This window comes from Leucoraja erinacea, chromosome 19 (assembly GCF_028641065.1).
Source record: "Leucoraja erinacea ecotype New England chromosome 19, Leri_hhj_1, whole genome shotgun sequence".
Classification (NCBI taxonomy): Eukaryota; Metazoa; Chordata; class Chondrichthyes; order Rajiformes; family Rajidae; genus Leucoraja; species Leucoraja erinaceus.
In genome coordinates, this window is record NC_073395.1 from 975,302 (window position 1) to 999,136 (window position 23,835).

The window sequence follows — 23,835 nt, forward strand, 5'->3', positions numbered from 1 at the left end:
CAGTTTTCATTATGAAACAATGATCATAACTTAACCATTTGTGTCAAGTGGTGCTGTCTGGCCTTTGGAGTTTTCAGACTCTTAGTCTTTTAGTTTAGTTTAGAGATACAGTGCAGAAACAGGTCCATTGGCCCACGAGTCCACACCTACCAGCAATCCCCGCACATTAACACTATCCTACACACTAGGGACAATTTACACTTTTGCTAAGCCAATTAACCTACAAACCTATACGTCTTTGGAGTGTGGGAGGAAACTGAAGATCTCAGAGAAAACCCATATGGTCACGGGGAGAACGTACAAACTCCGTACAGACAGCACCGATGGTCAGGATTGAAACCGGGACTCTGGTGCTGCAAGCGCTGTAAGGCAGCAACTCTTATCGCTGTGCCACTATGCTTCAAAAAGTCAGCACTAACACTTTGCTGCCAAAATGCTGGTCACATTAGGAACTCAGGGAAGAAGCAGCTTTGTAAACACACCAAATACTGCAGTGATAATGATAATCCGCACCCCTCACCACACTATTATTCATAACATAGTAGTTCACTCATGCTAGCAGTCCAGGTAAAATGGCACATAGTCAAGAAACCATATGAGCAGACAGAAACTGGAGTCCAGTTGCCTTTCTCCACCACCATACCTTGCACTTCATCATGTTGGTGACCCTCTCCTGCATTGACTGCCCAGCTTTAGGCCTCACCAGGATGTAGATGGCTTTGACTTTCGGGCAGGAGCGCAGCAGCTTCTCCACCAGGACTTTGCCCATGAACCCCGTAGCTCCCGTGATGAGCACGTTTTTTCCTGCATAATATGCAGCGATCGATGACATTATGAATGGCCTTTCTTCCACCTCTTGCAGTCTTCCTAGATTGAAAAAATACAAATAGTATTTGTCTATGAACTGTAGATGTAAACAACATTTCCATTTTACTCGCTTGTCTTTAGCCCATTTTTTTTGTGCAATGCTAACACCTGGCATGTGATAATTTGAGGGGATCTTCCACTTAAATATTTGGTTAGTTCTTCTTTCAAGTTAATGTGACCTATCAAAAAAATACACCCAAACTTTCATTGCCAGGATAGTAATGATTAATTGCCTGGGAGTGGACTCGTTTGTTGAGATGAGATAGAGATTAGATAACTGCAATAATTTGATGTGTAGGAAGGAACTACAGATGCTGGTTTAAACCAAAGATAGACGCAAAATGCTGGAGTAACTCAGCGGGACAGGCAGCCGGTTGCTAAACACTTTAATTCTCCTTCCCATTCCCACACAGACCTTTCTGTCCTAGTTCTACTCCATTGTCAGAGTGAGGCTAAACGCAAATTGGAGGAACAGCATCTCATATTTTGCTTGGGCAGCTTACAGCACAGTGGTATGAATATAGATTTCTCTAACTTGAAGTAACCCCGGCATTCCCTCTCTCTCTCTATCCCTCCTCCACCCGTTACAGCTTCTCACTTTCACCCAACAAACCACTAACAATGGCCTGTTTTCTTTATCATCATTACTTTTTTGCATATCTTTCATTCAATGTTCTTTATCTCTCTACATCATCATCTTTCTCTCTCGTTTCCTTTATCCCTACTCATTCTGAAGAAGGATCTTGACCAGAAATGTCACCCATTCCTTCTCTCCAGAGATGCTGCCTGTCCCGCTGAGTTACTCCAGCTTTTGGTGTCTATCTTCGGTTTAAACCAGCACCTGCAGTTCCTTCCTACACATAATTTCAACTAACAGTTTAGTGTGGTACAGACTGCCTTTCAGACGAAGCATAATTATCAAAGTTTAACTTCTAAATTCTCGAGATCCAGTTTGATAGAACTGTTGATAGAGCAGAATTACTAAAGAAGGTGCTTGCAGAGTACTGTGTTTACATCTCCGCTGTGCTGCTGCAAGTACAAATTTCATTGTTCCGTTTCACTACAAATGACAATAAAACATTCTTGACTCTTTTGAGCTCCAGGATCTCACATTCATTCCCTCTTCTCTCGACTCACGTCAGGCAGAAGTTGCGAAAAGCTTGAAAGCACATACCACCAGACTCAGGAACAGCTTCTTTCCCTCTGTTATCAGGCTATCAAATGGTCTTCCTGTAAATTAGACAATAGACTTTCTCTGGAACTGTAACCCTGTAAAATCTGCACTCTGGTATTTGACTCTTTGCTCTACCTGTCGTACTTGTGTACGGTTGGATTGTATTCGTGTATAGTATAATCTGATTTAATTGGATAGCATGTAAACAAAAGCTTTTCGCTGTACCTTGGAACACACAACAATAAACCAATACCATGCCAATAGAGACAAAACACTGCAATGGGCAAGCATAAAAATCATAAAACAGTCACGAAGGCAGCAGGAATTGAATGACCCCTTTTAAATGATTTTTTTTGCTGCTTATTAGTGTATCACTTACCCACCTACTCTCTATATGCTCAGCCCAATTACATGCTTAGATAATTTCCATATTACTATGACACCGAGTTGGTCTGGTCAACCTATTAATTTAATATTCTTTAATTTTCTTTCCTCCACTGATTGCAGGTATGCTCCGGTGTTCTGATATGACTGTGATATTGCACACTCAACTTCCTTGATGTTTACATCTAAAGAAACACACAACAAAATTCTGCACAAGGAACAAACCACATGGCCTCAACTTCTTACCTCCACACAACAGCCGTGACGCAAGGAAGCATTCTGGAAGTACAGATCAATATTTGCTGGATATGCTGCAGTAATAACCAGCTGGAGCTCAGTTGGCAAACTTTAATCTTTAAAAATCAATCATTCATTAAGGCAATATTTCAAAATCAGTTTATGGTTTACTGTACTGTCACTAAATAAAATTTCAGCTGTCAAGGTTAAACTGTTTTATTGGGCTGTTTTGATAAAATACAGTAGATCAGGGGCAACACAGTGGCGCAGCTCTACCCGCTACCTCACAGTGGCAGAAACCTAGTTCAATCCTGACCTCGGGTGCTGTCTGTGTGGAGTTTGCACATTCTCCCTGTGACCGGATGGGTTTCCTCCAGGTGGTCCGGTTTCTTCCCACATCCCAAAGACGTGCGGGTTTGTAGGTTAACTAGCCTCTGTAAATTGCCCCCAGTGTGTAGGGAGTGGATGCGAATGTGGGATAGCTTAGAACTAGGATGATCAATGGTGGGCATGGACTCAGTGGGCCGTAGTGCTTGTTTCCATGCTCTATCTTTCAACCAATCAGCATTTCAAAGACACAGAATTTATACTGCTGATAACAGATGCTAGCGGTGATCACTAAACTGGGGTTTGCATTTAGACAAAAAACAATAGGTGCAGGGGTAGGACATTCGGCCCTTCGAGCCAGCACCGTCATTCAATGTGATCATGGCTGATCATCCACAATCAGTACCCTGTTCCTGCCTTCTCCCCATATCCCCCGGTTCCGCTATTTTTATGAGCCCTCTCTTGAAAGTATCCAGAGAACCGGCAGAGAATCCCACAGACTCACAACTCTCTGGATGAAAAAGTGTTTCCTCATCTCTGTTCTAAAAGTCCCCTCCCTCTGCAACTGGATACTGGGCTTTCTAACCAACAGACCCCAGTCTGTGAGGTTAGACAAGCACACCTCTTCAACCCTCACCCTGAACACCGGCGTTCCTCAGGGCTGTGTGCTGAGCCCCCTCCTCTACTCCCTCTTCACCTATGACTGCACACCTGTACATGGTACTAACACCATCATCAAGTATGCAGATGATACAACGGTGATTGGCCTCATCAGCAACAACGATGAGCTGGCCTACAGGGAGGAGGTCCAGCACTTAGCAGCATGATGCGCTGACAACAACCTGGCGCTTAACTCCAAGAAGACCAAGGAGCTCATTGTAGACTTCAGGAAGTCCAGAGGCGGCACGCACACCCCCATCCACATTAACGGGACGGAGGTGGAAAGTGTTTCTAGCTTCAGGTTCCTGGGAGTCAACATCTCCGATGACCTCTCTTGGACCCACAATACCTCTACTCTGATCAAGAAGGCTCATCAGCGTCTCTTCTTCCTGAGGAGACTGAAGAAGGTCCATCTGTCTCCTCAGATCCTGGTGAACTTCTACCGCTGCACCATCGAGAGCATCCTTACCAACTGCATCACAGTATGGTATGGCAACTGCTCTGTCTCCGACCGGAAGGCACTGCAGAGGGTGGTGAAAATTGCCCAACGCATCACCGGTTCCACGCTCCCCTCCATTGAGACTGTCCAAAGCAAGTGCTGTCTGCGGAGGGCGCTCAGCATCGCCAAGGACTGCTCTCACCCCAACCATGGACTGTTTACCCTCCTACCATCCGGGAGGCGCTACAGGTCTCTCCGTTGCCGAACCAGCAGGTCGAGGAACAGCTTCTTTCCGGCGGCTGTCACACTACTCAACAACGTACCTCAGTGACTGCCAATCACCCCCCCCCCCGGACACTTATTATTTTTTTTTATTCAAATCGTTTGCTATGTCGCTCTTCAAGGGAGATGCTAAATGCATTTCGTTGTCTCTGTACTGTACACTGACAATGACAATTAAAATTAAAATTGAATCTGAATCTAAATGGCTTACCCCTTATTCTTAAACTGTGGCCCCTGGTTCTGGTCTCCCCCAACATCGGAAAATGGCTCCTGCCTGTAGCGTGTCCAAACCCTTAATAATCATATGTTTCAATAAGATAGCCTCTCATCCCCCTAAATTCCAGAGTGTACAGGCCCAGCCGCTCCGTTCTCTCAGCATATGACAATCCCACCATCCCGGGAATTAACCTTGTGAACCTACGCTGCACTTCCTCAATAGCAAGAATGTCCTTCCTCAAATTTGGAGTCCAAAACTGCATACAATACTCCAGGTGTGGTCTCACTAGGGCCCTGTACAACTTCAGAAGTTGTAGAAGTTAAAAATAGTAGTTGCTATCATCAGCTTTTTGCTTGCATTTGACATCTCATTTTCTACTATATTCTCAGAAATATAAAACGCATGTTCAATCATTATTTTGCCCCCTGCGTTGGAAGGAGAATTAAAGTGTTTAGTAACCGGCTGCCTGTCCCGCTAAGTTACTCCAGCTTTTTGTGTCTTCTTCGGTTTAAACCAGCATCTGCAGTTCCTTCCTACACACTTTGAGAAGAAACCTGTTCTTAAGCATGGAACACTATATTATTATAACCAGTTTAAGGCTGTACTGTGATCATGTCTGTCTAACACTGACATTATTGGCTTCATCAATACGCATTGTCCTGGACAATGCCTAACATTTTTGAACAGTTGTACTTCAGTTGGCAGTCCCATTGGCAAGACTAATGAGCAGCTAATGTGAGATCCTAGCCATTTGTTTATTAGCATCAGTGGAAAGCTTGCAGTGTTGGTTCTTAGGTGCAAGTCCTTAGATCCACTTGTACAATAATGCAGTCACTTTGGTGTATTATAAATAGAAAATGAATTGATTTTTTTTCAACTATACCATACTCATTTCAAAGCTTCCACAAGTGTCCCTTGGTGGAAGCAGGTCAGAAATTTCTGACAAAAAGAAATCAACTTAAATCCTCCCACCCCACCCACTGCTGGTGTGTTTTCAGTGACTCAAGGCCTCACTGTTCATTCTCAGCAGAAGTAAATTTATTGCAATTTCAGGCTGAGGAGGAAGGAGGTGACTTTCGTATGTTTCAAAAGATAATTTCAGATAATACAAATTTCAATGGGGTCAGGTAGGAATGGGAAAATCTGAAGAGAACAGACCTTTTCCTTTCCACCACATCACATCAAATTAGGAAATAGATAATGACTACAGACGGGAGTATGGACGGTGGTGAGAATTTCATTTTACTTCAGTAAAGTTACCACAATAATTTTGTGTTGCGAATTGGGCCTGCCACAGATTAGTCTCATAGGCATCAGCTACAGCTCTGAGGTCAAGGAAAGAGCATTCACATCGTGGCCGTTTCCCCCAATCTTTCCACCACCACGCACAAGAAGCACAACACAGACACCATTGTATGCAGATTTTCAGCTATGGCTGAACAACTTCTAATTCTATGTGTGGACACGATAGGAAGAAGTTACAGCTCGAAATAAACCCACATTCCTTCAATGGTACATGTGTCTCACCACCCAATACTCATACGTAGCAGCACCATTAACAGGCTGGTATACTCCCCCCTTGATGTACAGGCTGCTAGTTTCCTAGAGCTTTAACCCCAGTTGTTTGTGTGAAATGCACCATGTAGCTGTACCATTTCTTCCAACAACTTCTATGGACTGGATCTCAGAAGCAGGGTACAAGGCGTGACATCACAATATAGCATGTTTTAAGCTATTAACTGATGACAAATGTGTAAAGATGTGTTCCTTCAATCATTCAGTGACCCGTGTAAAACGATCTTCAGTGAAACAAGGCTGGATTGATACATTTAGATCACACGCAATTGTTAAGATGACATTGTCAACAAATTCAAATTAGCACAACTTAAATTTCGGTGATATAAAAATTGAACATAAGTTTTCAATCCAATAATACTCCTGGACACTAGGCTCCCGTGTCAGGGTTAAAGCCCATTAAGTACAGAACATTTAAAACTCAACTATCTGTGCCTGTTAGCATGCTCATTTTAGCTCAATATAAAGATAGGAAGTGGAATGTATTAGTGTGGGAGGAGGGGATTGAGAACCACTGGTCAATACTGCCAGACACCCAGGATTTTGGGCTTCCTAACATGAATCGCAACCTGTCTTTGGCAAAAATTAATATTTTTACGGCAGAGATAGATAGATTCTTGATTAGTACGGGTATCAGGCGTCATGGGGAGAAAGCAGGAGAATGGGGTTGAAAGGGAAAAATTGGTCAGCCATGATTGAATGGTGGAGTCGACTTGAGCTGAATGGTCTAATTCTGCTCCTATCACTGGTGAACATTAACCTGAAAGGCTTTCCACTGTACCTCAGTACACATGACAATAAACTAAACTGAACTTTCAAACTGTTAGCCATTTTAGATCTTTGGGGGAAATGGTATCATTACCGTGTTAGCTTTTTGACCTCGTTTCAATTTGGTGCCTATTTTTTAAAAATTTATTGAAGCCTATTGAAAACCAGAATTACACCATGCAATTAAAAAAATCAAAAACATCAAATACAGGTGATGCATGTCTAGGTGACAACATAAGGAATGTTTTAGTACAGTTCTCCAAAATTGAAACATTAATGTTTAAGTATCAAAACCAATTAAAATAAATCTTCTGAGGCTGGGAATTGTTACTTTGAAAGCTGCCAGAGGAGGTAGTTGAGGCAGGGACTCTCCCAACATTTAAGAAACAGTTAGACAGGTACATGAATAGGACTGGTTTGGAGGGATGTGGGATTAATGGGCAGGTGGGTCTAGTGTAGCTGGGACATGTTGGCCGGTGTGGGCAAGTTGGGCTGAAGGGCCCGTTTCCACGCTGTATCACTCTATGACTCTACGGAATTGTGCCAGAGAATTATTAAAATCAATGTCAAATGCAGGAAGCCCAGTCCACTACATTCCTGAACGGTAAGCAAAATCTCAGAAAATACAAAAAAATAATTTTGGCATAATTTGCAGATATCCTTAATTACAGAGGTTTTGCCTGTTCAGTCAGGCTAAAATGATTAATAATCAAACACACAATCTAACATAAGCATTGGATAAGTTTGTACACAGGGGTCACAGCTTAAGGATAAGGGGGAAATCCTTTAAAACCGAGATGAGAAGAACTTTTTTCACACAGAGAGTGGTGAATCTCTGGAACTCTCTGCCACAGAGGGTAGTTGAGGCCAGTTCATTGGCTATATTTAAGAGGGAGTTAGATGTGGCCCTTGTGGCTAAGGGGATCAGGGGGTATGGAGAGAAGGCAGGTACGGGATACTGAGTTGGATGATCAGCCATGATCATATTGAATGGCTGTGCAGGCTCGAAGGGCCGAATGGCCTACTCCTGCACCTAATTTCTATGTTTCTATGTTCTATGTTACACAGTAATACTTAACATTAAGTTTAATTTAGTATGATGCAAGGTAATTAACTTTTGAAAGGTTCTGTTCCTCTCTCTACTGAAGGCAACTGACCGATACAGATTCAGATTCAACTTTAATTGTCATTGTCAGTGTACAGTACAGAGACAACGAAATACAGTAAGCATCTCCCTGGAAGAGTGACATAGAATATGAGCAATAAATAAAACTATTTAAATGCATCTATTTACATGACCCACTCAGCATCTCCATCAGTCTCAGATTTTCAGTATTTTACTTTTGAACGAGTTAATTAAAATGTAGCAAACTCAGCTCTGAGTAAAAGGCAATAAGATTAAGAGAATTCTGAGATGATCATGAAATGTATTGATAAAGGAGATGCTGTTGTTCTTACACCCAGATTTGGAGAAATATGTTTGGTAGCAAAAAAATATTTAGCAAGGTGTTAAAAGAAAATATACAGCATGGATATGAGGTTAGCATAAAACAGAAAAGGCACGTCTTGTTTTTCAGGTTGTTAAACCACAGTATGTTACGATACAATATGGTAGAACTTTATTTATCCCAGGAGGAAAATCTGTCTGCCAACAGTCATAAAACACAACAAGATATAACAGGGCAGCACGGTGTTGCAGCGGAAGAGTTGCTGCCTTACAGCCCTTGCAGCACTGGAGACCCGGGTTCAAACCCGACTACGGGTGCAGTCTGCACGGAGTTTGTAGATTCTCCCCATGACATGTGTGGGTTTTCTCTGCGATCTTTGGTTTCCTCCCACACTCCAAAGACGTAAAGGAATGTAGGTAAATGTAAAAATTGTCCCTAGTGTGTGTAGGATATAATATGCGGGGATTGCTGGTCTGCGCGGACCCAGTGGGCCGAAGGGCCTGTATCTCTAAACCAAACTAAGATACATGAAACTAATGTGGCAAGTGGAAAAATCAGGATCGGGGATGTACAAAGTTTAGGGGGGGGGGGGGGGGGGGGGGGGGGGGGGGGGGATGAAAATGTTAAATCAGTGGGGTTGGAAAAACAATATGCAGAAGCTGAATCAATTTAGATTTAATAGATAAGTCAATAAGTAAGAACACACAGAGTGCTGGAGAAACCCAGTGAGTCAGGTAGCATCACTGTAGATGGTGATGTTTTGTTGCCTTCAGTGGGACAATGGAAACCAAGTGAAGGGGCATCACAGTTAAAATGGACAAAAGAACCATCTTCCATGCGTGAAATTCATGGATCATATGAAATCTTGAGGAAGAAAAACCTGAGAATATCAATTTAACCTTGGCGCAGCACTAAAGACAGACACCAAAAGCTGGAGTAACTCAGCGGGACAGGCAGCATCTCTGGAGAGAAGGAATGGGTGACGTTTCGGGTCAAGACCCTTCTTCAGCCTATTCAGTAGTAGTACTCTTGCTTTCACATCACCAGATTGTGGTTCCAAAATAGCATTTCCAAGACATTAGCACTTGAACCAACTTGGCATTTCAGTGTAATACTGAAGTGAATCTTTCACCGTCAGAGGTGGACTTTGACAGAATGGAAGGCACACCTTCTGTTCCACTTTTAAGGCCTAATTCACATTCCAATAAAACAATTCATTAATGACTGGATAAGTCTGAATGAGCATTACCATTCTAATCTTCATCTTTTAAAATGCTATTTTGCCATTAAGCCAAAGTGAAATGTACTTAAGCATATCAGATGCTGACTGCAAAGGATCTTCAACTAACAGACCATGAAAAGCACCTACCAAAAAGGCCGTATAATTGTAAAATGAACATGCCTGCAGAAGAAAAGAAACACACACAAGTACTTCATGCACGGTGACGCAGCAGTAGAGTTGCTGCCTTACAGCGAATGCAGCACCGCAGACCCGGGTTCGATCTAGACCGCGGGGTGCTGTCTGTACCTAGTTTATACATTCTCCCCATGACCTGCGTGGGTTTTCACCGAGATCTTTGATTTCCTCCCACACTCCAAAAACGTACAGGTATGTAGGTTAATTGGCTTGGTAAATGTAAAAATTGTCCCTAGTGGGTGCAGGATAGTGGTAATATGCGGGGATCGCTGGTCAGCATGGACCCGGTGGGCCGAAGGGCCTGTTTCCGGGCTGAATCTCTAAACTAAACAAAACTAAACTGCTTCCCATCATAAGTAATTTTAGTCACTTGTATTTCTTCCAGTTACTGTAAATTTGAAGTGCACCATTTACTCGCTGGTTAACTGGAAGGAAAAGGTTGCAACAACTATTGTGTAGCAATTGGCCTCTCCCTTACGCAACATTTACAAGTAACAAATTTAGACTGGGAGCCATTTAAAATTAAGAATACGGTCACAGCTCACCCTGACAGAACATAATATTTGCGGGCACAAGATGCTAATGCTGGAACCTTGAGCACAAAAAGAGCACTTTCTGGGCCGCAGAGCGACCGGAGATACAATCCAGAAAACAATCACATAGGCAAGGTAATAGATTTTTTTTTAAGTTTCCCCCTCCTCCCTCCAAAGCAAATGAGAGAACATTAACACATACTCTTCATAACAAGAGGATTAGGAGTAAAGAGGTTCTTCTGCAGTTGTATAGGGCTCTGGTGAGACCACATCTGGAGGATTGTGTACAGTTTTGGTCTCCTAATTTGAGGAAGGACATCCTTGTGATTGAGGCAGTGCAGCGTAGGTTCACGAGATTGATCCCTGGGATGGCGGGACTGTCATATGAGGAAAGATTGAAAAGACTAGGCTTGTATTCACTGGAGTTTAGAAGGATGAGGGGGGATTCTTATAGAAACATATAAAATTATAAAAGGACTGGACAAGCTAGATGCAGGAAAAATGTTCCCAATGTTGGGCGAGTCCAGAACCAGGGGCCAGTCTTAGAATAAAGGGGAGGTCATTTCAGACTGAGGTGAGAAAACCCCTTTTCACCCAGTTGTGAATTTATGGAATTCCCTGCCACAGAGGGCAGTGGAGGCCAAATCACTGGATGGATTTAAGTCAAGTCAAGTCAAGTCAAGTTTATTTGTCACATACACATACGAGATGTGCAGTGAAATGAAAGTGGCAATGCTCGCGGAACAACAAAACAACCAAACAAATTCTAAACACAATCACACATATTATTTTACGTAATAAATAATAGAAGGAAAAACGTTCTGTACAGTTAGTCCCTGGTGAGAAAGGCGTTTACAGTCCGAATTGCCTCTGGGAAGAAACTCCTTCTCAACCTCTCCGTTCTCACTGCATGGCAACGGAGGCGTTTGCCTGACCGCAGCGGCTGGAACAGTCTGTTGCAGGGGTGGAAGAGGTCTCTCATGATTTTGTTTGCTCTGGAGTTGCACCTCTTGTTGTATAGTTCCTGCAGGGGGGTGAGTGAAGTTCCCATAGTGCGTTCGGCTGAACGCACTACTCTCTGCAGAGCCTTCTTGTCCTTGGCAGAGCAATTCCCGAACCAGATTGTAATGTTCCCGGACAAGATGCTTTCCACCGCTGCTGCGTAGAAGCACTGGAGGATCCTCAGAGACACTCTGAATTTCCGCAATTGCCTGAGGTGGTAAAGGCGCTGCCTTGCCTTACTCACCAGTGCTGAGGCGTGTGATGACCATGTCATATCCTCAGAGATGTGGACTCCCAGATATTTAAAACAGTTCACCCTATCCACAGGATCCCCATTTATACTCAATGGAGTGTACGTCCTCGGATGATGTGCCCTCCTAAAGTCCATGATCAGCTCCTTCGTTTTTTTGATGTTCAAGAGGAGGCTGTTCTCCTGGCACCAGAGTGCTAGGAGAGAGTTAGATAGAGCTCTAGGGGCTAGTGGAGTCAAGGGATATGGGGAGAAGGCAGGCACTGGTTATTGAATAGGGACGATCAGCCATGATCACAATGAATGGCGGTGCTGGCTCGAAGGGCCGAATGGCCTCCTCCTGTACCTATTTTCTATGTTTCTATACTTTTATCACACTAAAAACAACAAAAAAGACAGACAGACTGTTGGCGAGGCTGCCATCGCTGATGGTGACACCCAGTTTGATGACTGTGACTACTTTAATAATTGATTAATTAATGTAGTAAAGTACAGGTTTTATAGATACAAATACAGCATTATTAAATTTTAAATTTGCCAGATTTAGGAGAGTGGGAATCTAGCAATATGGAAGAGAGAACAAAATCAGGAAATGGTAGCAATACTCAGCATGTCAGGCAGCCTCTGTGAAACAGAAATAAAGTTTCTGAAAGGTTCACAACCTTTCATCAGATCGTGGAAGTGAAATTCACTGACAAGATGGAGAACATCATGTCGGTTTTGAATAGCCTAGAATACACCTTTAGAATTAATTATTAGATTTCAGAAGCTGGTAAGTGGAATATCCTGAATCATATTTCCTCCTCACCCCCTTTCACATTTCGGCTTTTTGAGAGCCATCCAAACCAAGTCCGACTACCAAGACACCTCACTAACAATCTATCTCTCAGCATCGTAGTTCATTGGTCGAAACTCCAATTGTAGCAGTTATTTTGGGCATTGCACAGCATATAATCCTCCAACACTTTAATCTTCCAACATTTTTGTCACCTTCAATGGGATCCCACTACTGGCCACAACTTCCCATCTCCACCCCTTTCCGCATAGACCGTTCCCTCCGCAACTCCCTGGACAACTCGTCCCTTCTCACCCCACCCCCCCCCCCCCCCCCCCCCCCCCCCCCCCCCCCCCCCCCCCCCCCCCCCCCCCCCCCCCCCCCCCCCCCCCCCCCCCCCCCCCCCCCCCCCCCCCCCCCCCCCACCCCCAGGTACTTTCCCCCCCAGGAGATGCAACACCTGTCCCCCCCCCCCCCCCCCCCGACTCCATCCAAGGACCCCTGACAGTTTTTTCAGGTGAGGCAGAGGTTCACTTGCACCTCCTCCAACTTCATCTACTGTATCTGCTGTTCCAGGTGTCAACTTCTGACATTGGCAAGACCACGCACAGGCTCGGCGATCGTTTCGCAGAACATATCCGTTCAGTCCGCCTTAACCTACCTGATCTCCCGGTTGCTCCGCACTTTAACTTCCCCTCCCATTCCCAATCTGACCTTTCTGTCCTGTGCCTCCTCCATTGTCAGAGTGAGGCCCAGCGCAAATTTCGCTTTGGCAGCTTACACCCCGGCGGTATGAACATTGACTTCTCCAACTTCAAATAACCCTTGCTTTCCCTCTCTCTCCATCCCCTCTCCCTTACCTGTTCTCCCACCAGTCTTACTGTCTCCGACTACATTCTATCTCTGTGCCGCTCATTCCCCTGACATCAGTCTGAAGAAGGGTCTCGACCCGAAACGTCGCCCATTCCTTCTCTCCAGAGATGCTACCTGTCCCACTGAGTTACTCCAGCATTTTGTGTCTACCTCCAATTATTTTGATGCAGCAGGTCTCAATTGGATACAGCATTGAGGATATTGACAGAATCCTCTGGTTACCTTCTGAATTTTGAAGTCGGCAGGGCAGCACTCTGCATATCGCCAACTTGGACAATTTTAAATTTTTATCAAGCCAATTAACCTACAAACCTGTACGTCTTTGGAGTGTGGGGGGAAACCAAAGATCTCGGAGAAAACCCACGCAGATCACGGGGAGAACGTACAAACTCCATACAGACAGCATCCATAGTCAGGATCAAACCCGGGTCTCTGGCGCCGCATTTTCCTGTACCGCTATGCCACCGTGATAGTGGGAGGGGGAAAACAAAGGGGGACCTGGTGCAGATAATGTGTATTCCTACACAGTGCCCTTATGTGGCAACTATTTGCATACCTTTGGTAAGCATGCAAAGAATTTCATTGTGACTTGTCACATGTGACAAGGACTCGGCTTGTACACACTAGAATTTAGAAGATTGAGGGGGGAATCTTATAGAAACTTACAAAATTCTTAAGGGGTTGGACAGGCTAGATGCAGGAAGATTGTTCCCGATGTTGGGGAAGTCCAGAACAAGGGGTCACAGTTTAAGGATAATGGGGCAATCTTTTAGGATTGAGATGAGAAAAACATTTTTTACAGAGTGGTGAATCTCTGGAATTCTCTGCCACAGAATGTAGTAGAGGCCAGTTCATTGGCTGTATTTAAGAGGGAGTTAGATGTGGCCCTTGTGGCTAAAGGGATCAGGGGGTATGGAGAGAAGGCAGGGATGGGATACCGAGTTGGATGATCAGCCATGATCATATTGAATGGCGGTGCAAGCTCAAAGGGCCGAATGGCCTACTCCTGCACCGATTTTCTATGTGACAATAAAGTATTAATTCATTCATTGATTTGTTTATTTTCTCCAAAAAATCTATTTGCTGTTCTTTCTCTTAGCGATGTTTTTCATTCAAAGTGTCAAATGGCAATTGTTTTTTTTATTACAGGTGCACAACCTTTTATCCGACGATCCAAATAACGAAAACCTCCGAATAGCGACATTTTTTCAGTCCTTGAATAAAGGTCCTTGAAAACGTTCACGGAGGGCGGCCCGCAGAGGTGACAGCGGAACCTCCGGTCGGTCCTCGAAGAAAGGGGAACTAAATCCCCATTCATAAAAGAGAAGGTGAGGGTATATTCCTGTGAAGGTGGGTCTCATCAGTGACAATGATGAATCGGCGTACAGGATGGAGGTGGAGCTGCTCACAGGTTGGTGCAAATCGCACAACCTCATTCTTAACGTGGGAAAAACTAAGGAGATGGTGGTTGACTTCAGGAGGGCGGGGAAACAACACCATACACCTCTGCACATCGACGGAGCTGATGTGGAAAGGGTCAGCAGCATAAAGTTCTTAGGACTACATCTGTCTGATGACCTGACGTCCACGGCCAACACCACAGCTCTGGTCAAGAGAGCCCAGCAGCGACTTCACCCTCTCCGAAGACTATGTAAAGCAGGCCTCCCCACCACACACCTACGGACTTTTTATAGGGGGACTGTCGAGAGCACACTGACATACGGCATCACTTCCTGGTTCGGGAGCTGCAAGGCGTACGAACGGCACCAACTGGACAGGATAGTGAAGACCGCAAGCAGGATTATTGGTGCTCCACTCCCCTTCCTGCTGGACATATACAAGAAGAGATGTATCAACAGAGCCATCTCCATCATCAAAGACCCTTACCACCCATCGCATGACATTTTCTCCATCCTCCCATCTGGGAAGAGGTACAGGAGCATTAGCTGCAAAACCAGCAGGATGCTCCTCAGCTTCTTCCCACAGGCTATAAGACTGTTAAATGGACTTTGCCCCCTGCCAAGTATCGCGCACAAACCCCCACACTGCAGCAGAGCCACTGTTGTGCCGCTGCCGGTCGGAACGGCTGTTGAATGTTTAGTAGAGTGTTAAATTTGTTCATGACATGTATTTTTTAATTTTAATTCCTATTTATTTTTTAATGCAAACTGAATGGACACTGGTTGAGCAACGTTTTTTTGTTTCCTCTGGGTATGCGAATACTCAGGAAATGACAATAAAGATTTACAATTACAATATTGCGCGGGAGGGTTAATAATTGACAATATGCTGCTGCCTGCCCGCTGAGTTATAAAGTTCCCACGGTAGACTCACGATACACAGTGTATCGTGAGTCTTGCGTGGGAACTTTTTTAACTCAGCGTGCAGGCAGCAGTAGATTGTCGCTCCCTTCAGTTTCACCCCACCTACACCCACCCCTCTGCTTCCCGGCCATGTGTGTGACCCCTTCCCTCCCCTCTCCAGCTCCCCGCGCATTGAATCGGCGCGGGGGTGTTGCACTGTCTTCACGCCGGAGCCAGTGCCAGTCACCGGAGATGTCAGGACCAACGGGACACCGACCCCCAGGCCCACTGCAAGCACAGAGAACCCAGAGACCCACAGCCAGCAGCAGCCCAGCCCCGTTCCAATTCCAGAGGAACACGCTCTCCGCTGTCCCCGTAGGGGCAGCAGGTGATGGCTCGGGCTGTGACGTCTCCGGCCACCCCCCTGTACAGGAGCTGAGACTGGGAACTGTGGGGTTGTTTGCAGTTGCAGAGGGAGGGGGCAAGGGCGGTACAGTTCCCAGTCTCAGCTCCAGTCCAGAGGGGTCACCGGAGACGTCAGGACCAACGGGACACTGACTGCAAGCACGGAGATCCCATAGACTCACAGCCAGCAGCAACTCTAGCCCAGCCCCGCTCCAACTCCAGAGGAACCCGGGTTGCGGATGAGGGGGTGCAGCTCGGGCTGTGGGTGAACTGCCACTTGTCGCTGTAGCGGCGCATCGGGGAGCGGGTTCCTGTTGGTCCTGACGTCTCCGGCCATCCCCCTGGACAGGAGCTGAGAGACGTCAGGACCACCAGAAGCCGCTCCCCGATGCGCCGCTACAGCGACAAGTGGCAGTTCGCCCACAGCCCGAGCTGCGCCCCCACATCGGGACACCGACCCCCAGGCCCACTGCAAGCACGGAGATCCCAGAGACTCACAGCCAGCAACAACTCTAGCCCAGCCCCGCTCCAACTCCAGAGGAACCCGGGTTGCGGATGAGGGGGCGCAGCTCGGGCTGTGGGCGAACTGCCACTTGTCGCCGTAGCGGCCCATCGGGGAGCGGATTCCTCTGGAGTTGGAGGGGGAGTGGGGTATTGTGCTGTTTGATGGCCCCCTGCTATCCCAGGGACAGGGAGACAGGACGTTCACCGAGGGCGGCCCGCAGAGGTGACAGCGGAACCTCCGGTCGGTCCTCGAAAAAAGGGGAACTAAATCCCCTTCATAAAAGAGAAGTGGAGGGTATATTGCCCGGGAGGGTATATCGCCTACCTGGAAGAAACCGGACATTTTTTCCAGGATGTCGTCTGCACACCAAAGCTCACCAGTTTATGTTTAAAGTTTTACTTAACGTTTATCTCGTCTTTATTATTTATTCGGGGGATTCAAGAATCCCCGAGCTAGGCCGCCTATGTATCGTGAGTCTACCGTGGGAACTCTTTAACTCAGGGAGGCAGCAGCAGATTGTCGCTCCCTTCAGTTTCCCAGCGACAGTCACCTGCCACGGGAGAGAGATCATGCACTGTTGTAGGTCTCCTTTGCACGTCGGTGTTTCTGTCTTTCTCCACTCATTGTTGGCCCCATCTGTCACCACCCCCATCTACACCCCTCTGCTTCCCGGCCATGTGTGTGACCCCTTCCCCCCCCTCTCCAGCTCCCCGCTCATTGCACCGGCGCGGGGGCTTTGTACTGTCTTCACGTCGGCGATGGCAGCAGATCGGTGCGAGTCACCGGAGACGTCAGGACCAATTGGACGTCGAGCACCAGGCCCACCGCAAGCACGGAGAACCCAGAGACCCACAGCCAACAGCAGCCCAGCCCAGCCCCGCTCCAACTACAGAGGAACCTGGGTTGCGGATGACGGGGCGCAGCTCGGGGCGTCGTAGGGGCCCATCGGGGAGCGGGTTCCTGTTGGTCCTGACGTCTCCGGCCACCTGCTATCCTCCGGGAACTGTACCGCCCTTGCAGGAGAGTGGGGTTGTTTGCAGTTGCAGAGGGAGGGGGCTAGGGCGGTACAGTTCCCAGTCTCAGCTCCTGTCCATGGGGGTGGCCGGTGACGTCAGGACCAACAGGAACCCCCAGGCCCACTGCAAGGACGGAGATCCCAGAGACCCACAGCCAGCAGCAACTCCAGCCCAGCCCCGCTCCAACTCCAGAGGAACACGTAGGGGCAGAACCTGATGGTGTGCAAGGTAAGTCTTGGGGTGGCGGATGCGGAGGCGCAGCTCGGGCTGTGGGTAAACTGCCATTTGTCGCCGTAGCGGCCCATCGGGGAGCGGATTCCTCTGGAGTTGGAGGGGGAGGGGGGTATTGTGCTGTTTGATCGCCCCCTGCTATCCCAGGGACAGGGAGACACAGCGGCTTTTTAGACTGGTGGGCAATCACTTCCAAAGTTCTGCCCACACAGTCAGTACACCTCTCCTACACTGCATTTCATACAAACATTTATTCTGCAAGAAAAAACTACATTGAAGACTCAAACTCGCGACGAGTAACTGCCGGGATCAAGGCGCAAACTCGCGACCTTAGATCGCCTAAGGGCATGTAGCCCCGCTAGGGTGACATGAGTGCGGGAGGTGATTCAACGCTGCGGGCACATTTACAAATTGAGGAATTCATTCAACACACTGCATTTCATACAAACATTTATTCTGCAAAAAAAAACCTACATTGAAGACTCAAACTCGCGACCGAGTAACTGCCGGGATCAAGGCGCAAACTCGCGACCTTGCGGATATGAGCCGAGCACTCTACCACTGAGCCAGCCATTAAAATCTACGCTAAAAAATTTCCATTCCGAAGACCGACAAATTCTGAATTACGAAAAGTGTCTGGTCCCAAGGCTGTCGGATAAAAGGTTGTGCACCTGTATTCATATTATATAAAATTTCAGTCTGTCTTGCAAGAAGATCGTGTTGTTTGGAGTAGTTAGACTACACTAGAGTTCGTACTGGGGAAAAGAGGCAGATGAAAGTAAACTGCAGCTTCTGCTTAACATTCACTTTGAAGCATCTAGTTGTAATGCCAAGTCCGTGGCCCACATGATACGTAAACAACAAATCAATGGACTAAATTCTGAAACTGCAGAGTTTGATGGACATATTCAGCAAGATGTGTTGCAGGACTAAATACAGTATTGTGCTGCTAATCCACATCTAATTGGAGGTTTGAAACGATGCTGGAGTGGTGTTTATACTCCGATGTTGTAAGTTCAACATCCAGCAAGGTTTGGGGAAACTCAACGTGAATTTAGATGCAAAGGAGAAAATGCTGGAATTACTCAGTAAATGGGGAGATAGTCAGAATGTCATCTTTTATTTCTAGGACCGTTTATCGGAACCGAATAAGTCCCTGGACAGAGACTAAATAGGAATTGCTTTCTGACAGTGGGAATTGTACATGTGTGCCATCTGAGTTGACAGAACAAACAAAATTTATGAACTCAATAAATGTAAAAAATAGCATGCAGACGACCATACCAATGGAGACTCACACCAGTCCCTGGAGGAAGTAATCCTTTATCCTTCATTGCAGCGTCCACTCTATTAGGCTTAACAGCTCTTTTCAAACATGTGTCCTGGTTCCCGTTATTTTGCCTGAAAGTCTTCTCCTAACCATAAAAAGGATGCACTTCCCCTCAAGTGCAGGAATAAACTGCAGATGCTAATTTACACCAAAGACACAAATTAGTAGAGTAACTCAGCGAGACAGGCAGCATCTCTGGATAGAAGGAATGGGTGTCGTTTCGGGTCTGAAGAAGGGTCTCGATCCAAAACGTCACCCATTCCTTCTATCCGGAGATGCTGTCTGTCCCGCTGAGTTATTCCAGCATTTTGTGTCTATCTGCACTTTAATCCCCTCATCTTCATTTTCTGTCTATGGGTACTCTCTAACATTCAAGTATTTGGGCAAGCACTGGAATCATCAAGCCATGGAAGGCTACAGACCAAGTGTTGGTAAATGGGATTGGTGTAGATGAGCACTTGGCGACTGGCATGGACATCGTTGGCTGAAGGGCTTGTTTCTGTGCAGTACGAATGTGACTGAGATGTGAATGTAACTTTCTGATTCACTTTGTTTCTTTTTTTTTCTCTTCTATCTCCAACTGCTAGATTTTATTATTATCTTGACAACTTTGGTCTGCTCTCTCTCGCAGACATTTCCTCTGTTCTCTCTTCATCCCCCCCTTATCTGCAGCTTAAAGCATGGTGGTTTCTCACTTTTCTAGTTTATTGAAGGGTTCTTTGCCTGAAATGTTCTTTGCCTGAAATGTTCACTCTTATCTCTCCCCAGAGATACTGCTGAATGTATCTAGTATTTTCTGCATGTGATATATAAAAACCTTGCTGGTTTACTAAGAAAAGTACAGTGTCAAATATTGACCACATCCCCTTTCACCTAATGCAAGTCTGATCCAGCTACACAATGAATTTCTGTATGGAATCTCCCCATTCATCAGTTCTGACTTTGGGGTTCCACACTACAGTGTTAGTCACAGGGTGAAGCTTTCACATCCCAAATTGCCCAGATGGTTAAATACTATTGCTTTGTTTGTTCTTATCAGATGAAAAACAAAGAGCTTCTTCAAGGAAGGAAAAAAAGATCTATCAGAATATTGCTAAAGGGGATTTGAAAATATCCTTGTCTGAAATGCCATAAAGTTGAATAGAATGAAGAGAAGATTTTTTAGGGCACAAGCTACAGGGAGAGATCCAAATGCATGCAAATGGAACATAGATCTTGGTCAGCATGGACAAGTTGGGCCGAAGGGTCTGTTTCCATGTTGTATGACTATGATTCTATATGGATATCTGAACTGAGAACTAATAGATTTGTTTGTCATAGAAGCAGGTAAGCAAAAGATAGACACAAAATGCTGGAGTAACTCAGCAGGACAGGTAGCATCTCTGGAGTGAAGGGATGGGTGACGTTTTGGGTAGGGACCCTTCAATTGAGGGGTCCCTACAGTCTGAAGAAGGATCTCGACCCAAAAACATCACTCATTCCTTCTCTCCAGATATGCTGCCTGACCCATTGAGTTACTCCAGCATTTTGTGTTTATCTTTGGTTTGAACCAGCATCTGCAGTTCCTTCCGACACAGCAAGTAAGCAAAGTTGTGCATAGCTTAAGATAAGTAAAACACAAGATCTAAATTGGCACTTCACATAAAATAGATTTGACCGTAGACACAACCTTCCTATGCATTTAAATTTGACCTCTGTATTTAAACATCTATTGCACTCAGCTAGATTGGTCCCACCATCGAAAATGCATCCCTCCTCAGTATTCAGGAAACGAATCATTGACGTTTGCATCCATTAATATTCATTAGGAAACAAGCTGGAAAACTGTAGGGTCACACTGTTTCTATGATGTTTCCAGTTTCAATCTACGTTGTGACTGCATTTTCTGCAACCAATATAATAAGTCATTTAATTTAATCATATCAAATTATATTTTACATCTATTTATCAGCTGAGGTTTATGTTAACAAATAACACTGCTGAAGTACACTGTATGACTAGTCCACTGAGAATTGCTTTTAATCAATCGTTCATTTAAAGTAGTCATGTATTAATCACAATACAGGGAGCAGCCTTGTCTAGAATGTCAATGACTGGTTGTATAAAAACTGTGGCCAAGAGCAGATTATATAGCTCTGATTATCTCTGTGCACATCTACCGTCTGAAGATCCGTCCTGAGCCCAGCACAATGATGCAATCATAAAGAAACTGCATCAAAGCCTCCATAGAAGATTGAGAAGGTTCAGTATGTAGACGGATATGCTCTTGAACTTCTACAGGTGTATGGTAGAGAGCATGTTGACTGGTTGCATCACGTCCTGGTTCAGCAACTGAACACACAAGAATGAAGGATACTACCAAAAGTGGTGGACATTGCCCAGTCCGTGACAGTTGTGGACCTCCCTCCCTCCTTCCTAAGGAATCTATGGGAGGTACCAACACAAAATGCAGCCTGCATCAAAGACACACACCACCCTGGGCAGGCTATCATTTCATTCCTGTCATCGGGAAGAGAGTACCGGAGTCTGAAAACCGTGACCTCCAGATTCAAGAACAGTTTCTTCCCAATAACCATCAGGCTCTTGAACACTGCAGACACTAACTAAACTATGATGGGCTGCCTTGGTTGCACTAAGGACTTTGGGCATTTTGGACTAATAAAGATAGTTATTTTTTAACATAAAATATTTTAATATAAAGATGGAACCCAGTAGCAGCATTAAAGTCCCAGTTCCCAGGCTCCACAATGTCACAAGCAAGATTTTCATTCAGCCCCAGAAACACAATGAGCTGATACATGGGCAGTTATAGACAATAGGTGAAGGAGTAGGCCATTCGGTCCTTCAAGCCAGCACCGCCATTCACTGTCATCATGGCTGATCATCCACTATCAGTACCCCGTTCCTGCCTTCTCCCCATATCAATTGACTCCGCTATTTTTAAGAGCTCTATCTAGCTCTCTCTTGAAAGCATCCAGAGAATCGGCCTCCACTGACTTCTGACACAGAGAATTCCACAGATTCACAACTCTCTGGGTGAAAAAGTTTTTCATCATCTCCATTCTAAATGGCCTACCCCTTATCCTTAAACTGTGGCCCCTGGTTCTGGACTCCCCCAACACCGGGAACATGTTTCCTGCCTCTAGCATGTCCAATCTCTTAATAATCTTATATATTTCAATAAGATACCCTCTCATCCTTATATATTCCAGTGTATACAACCCCAGTCGCTCTATTCTTTCAACATAGGACAGTCCCGCCATCCCGGGAATTCTATCTTCTATGATCTAAAGTGAATAAAATATCTTTTGTGCTCAAGATTTTATGCATTTTGTAGCACCTATAAACAAGGATATATTATAAATGAACAAAAATTTATATCACAGACTATCATGAGATAAAAGATCAAACATTAAATTACACTGAATACATTAGGGCACTTACTTGTACAGCAAAGGCAGGAACATGTATCAGCAATCTACTTTGGTAACATATTAAACAAATTGTATTCTGTATCATCACAATTAAGTGGCCAGAAACACACCTGCATTCCTGTAGGCATGCACTTTGAACATGAAGATTCGCTGCACTAAAAAATGTTGGAAATACTCAGGCACCATTTGTGAACAGAACTGATAAAAGATTATTAACTTGAAACGCAAAGTGTTTCTCACTCCACAGATGCCGTTTGATCTGCCGAGTATTTTGTGTTTTTACTTACATAGTTTTACGAGTTCAGCAGGCATAGAATAATTTACTGTATAACAGATGGTGTGCAAGTGTGTAAAACTGTGCTCTTATGAATGTATTCCTTTTGTGGATGTCAATCATAACCAGTTTTGAGTTTCAAATGATTGAAATTGTTATTTACATTTGTGGAATAACAATCATAGGACAGCATCTGCAGTTATGGGTTTCAAGACAAATGAGATATTTCTGTAATGAATATTAAATCCTGCTTTTTGATATCCTGAAGTTCAAAGCAGACAGGTGCTGATATCTGAGATATACACAACTAACGTTAAACAATACTTCCCCTAACACTTCAGAATAGATCATGTGTAAGAAGGAACTGCAGATGCTGGTTTAAACCGGTGATAGATACGAAAAGCTGGAGTAACTCAGCGGGACAGGCAGCATCTCTGGAGAGAAGGAATGGGTGACGTTTCAGGTTGAGACCCTTCCTCAGACTTGTTAGGGATAAGGCAAACGAGAGATAGTCGGTGATGTGGAGAGATAAAGAACAATGAATAAAAGATATGCAAAAATGTAACAATGATAAAGAAAACAGGCCATTGTTAGCTGCTGATTGGTAGCTGCTTGTAGGGTGAAAACGAGAAGCTAGAGCGACTTGGGTGGGGGAGGGATAGAGGGAATGCTGGGGCTACCTGAAGTGAGAGAAATCAATATAGATCATTCTTCCTGCTTCTTTATTAATTATTAGAATAATACACTATATAATTCTCTTCAAAGGCAATAAGTTATTTCTGAAACTTTTATCCATGCATGCATAGTGAATCAATCAACAAGTTGCATGGTTCCGAGAGAAGAATAATTAGATGCCTTTGTTTATATACCCACACATGTCTTTGCATCTACAGACTGAGGACATTTGGCATGTCTCCAATAACTCTTAGACTTCTACAGATACACTGTTGAAAGTATACTGTCAGGTTGCATCTCAGCTTCATTTGGGAACAGGTCTGCCCGAGAACACAAGAAATCACAGGATGGAGCCCAGTACATCACACAGACCAGACTCCCCACCATCGGCCATCCACACTTCATGCTGCCAACACAGCCAACATAATCAAATA

General features: G+C 45.1%; 1 protein-coding gene across 4 annotated transcripts in view; it reads right to left on the bottom strand.

Moving 5' to 3' along the window:
- The window catches only part of si:dkey-97m3.1 (fatty acyl-CoA reductase 1), a 108,902-nt gene that overhangs the window by 65,878 nt on the left and 19,189 nt on the right, over positions 1-23,835 (bottom strand). For all 4 annotated transcript variants that reach the window (XM_055650019.1, XM_055650018.1, XM_055650021.1 and 1 more), the window contains exon 2: positions 644-867. In XM_055650019.1, coding sequence (XP_055505994.1) covers positions 644-832 — 189 coding nt within the window. In that variant the 5' untranslated portion in view covers positions 833-867. The remainder of the gene's footprint in view (positions 1-643; positions 868-23,835) is intronic.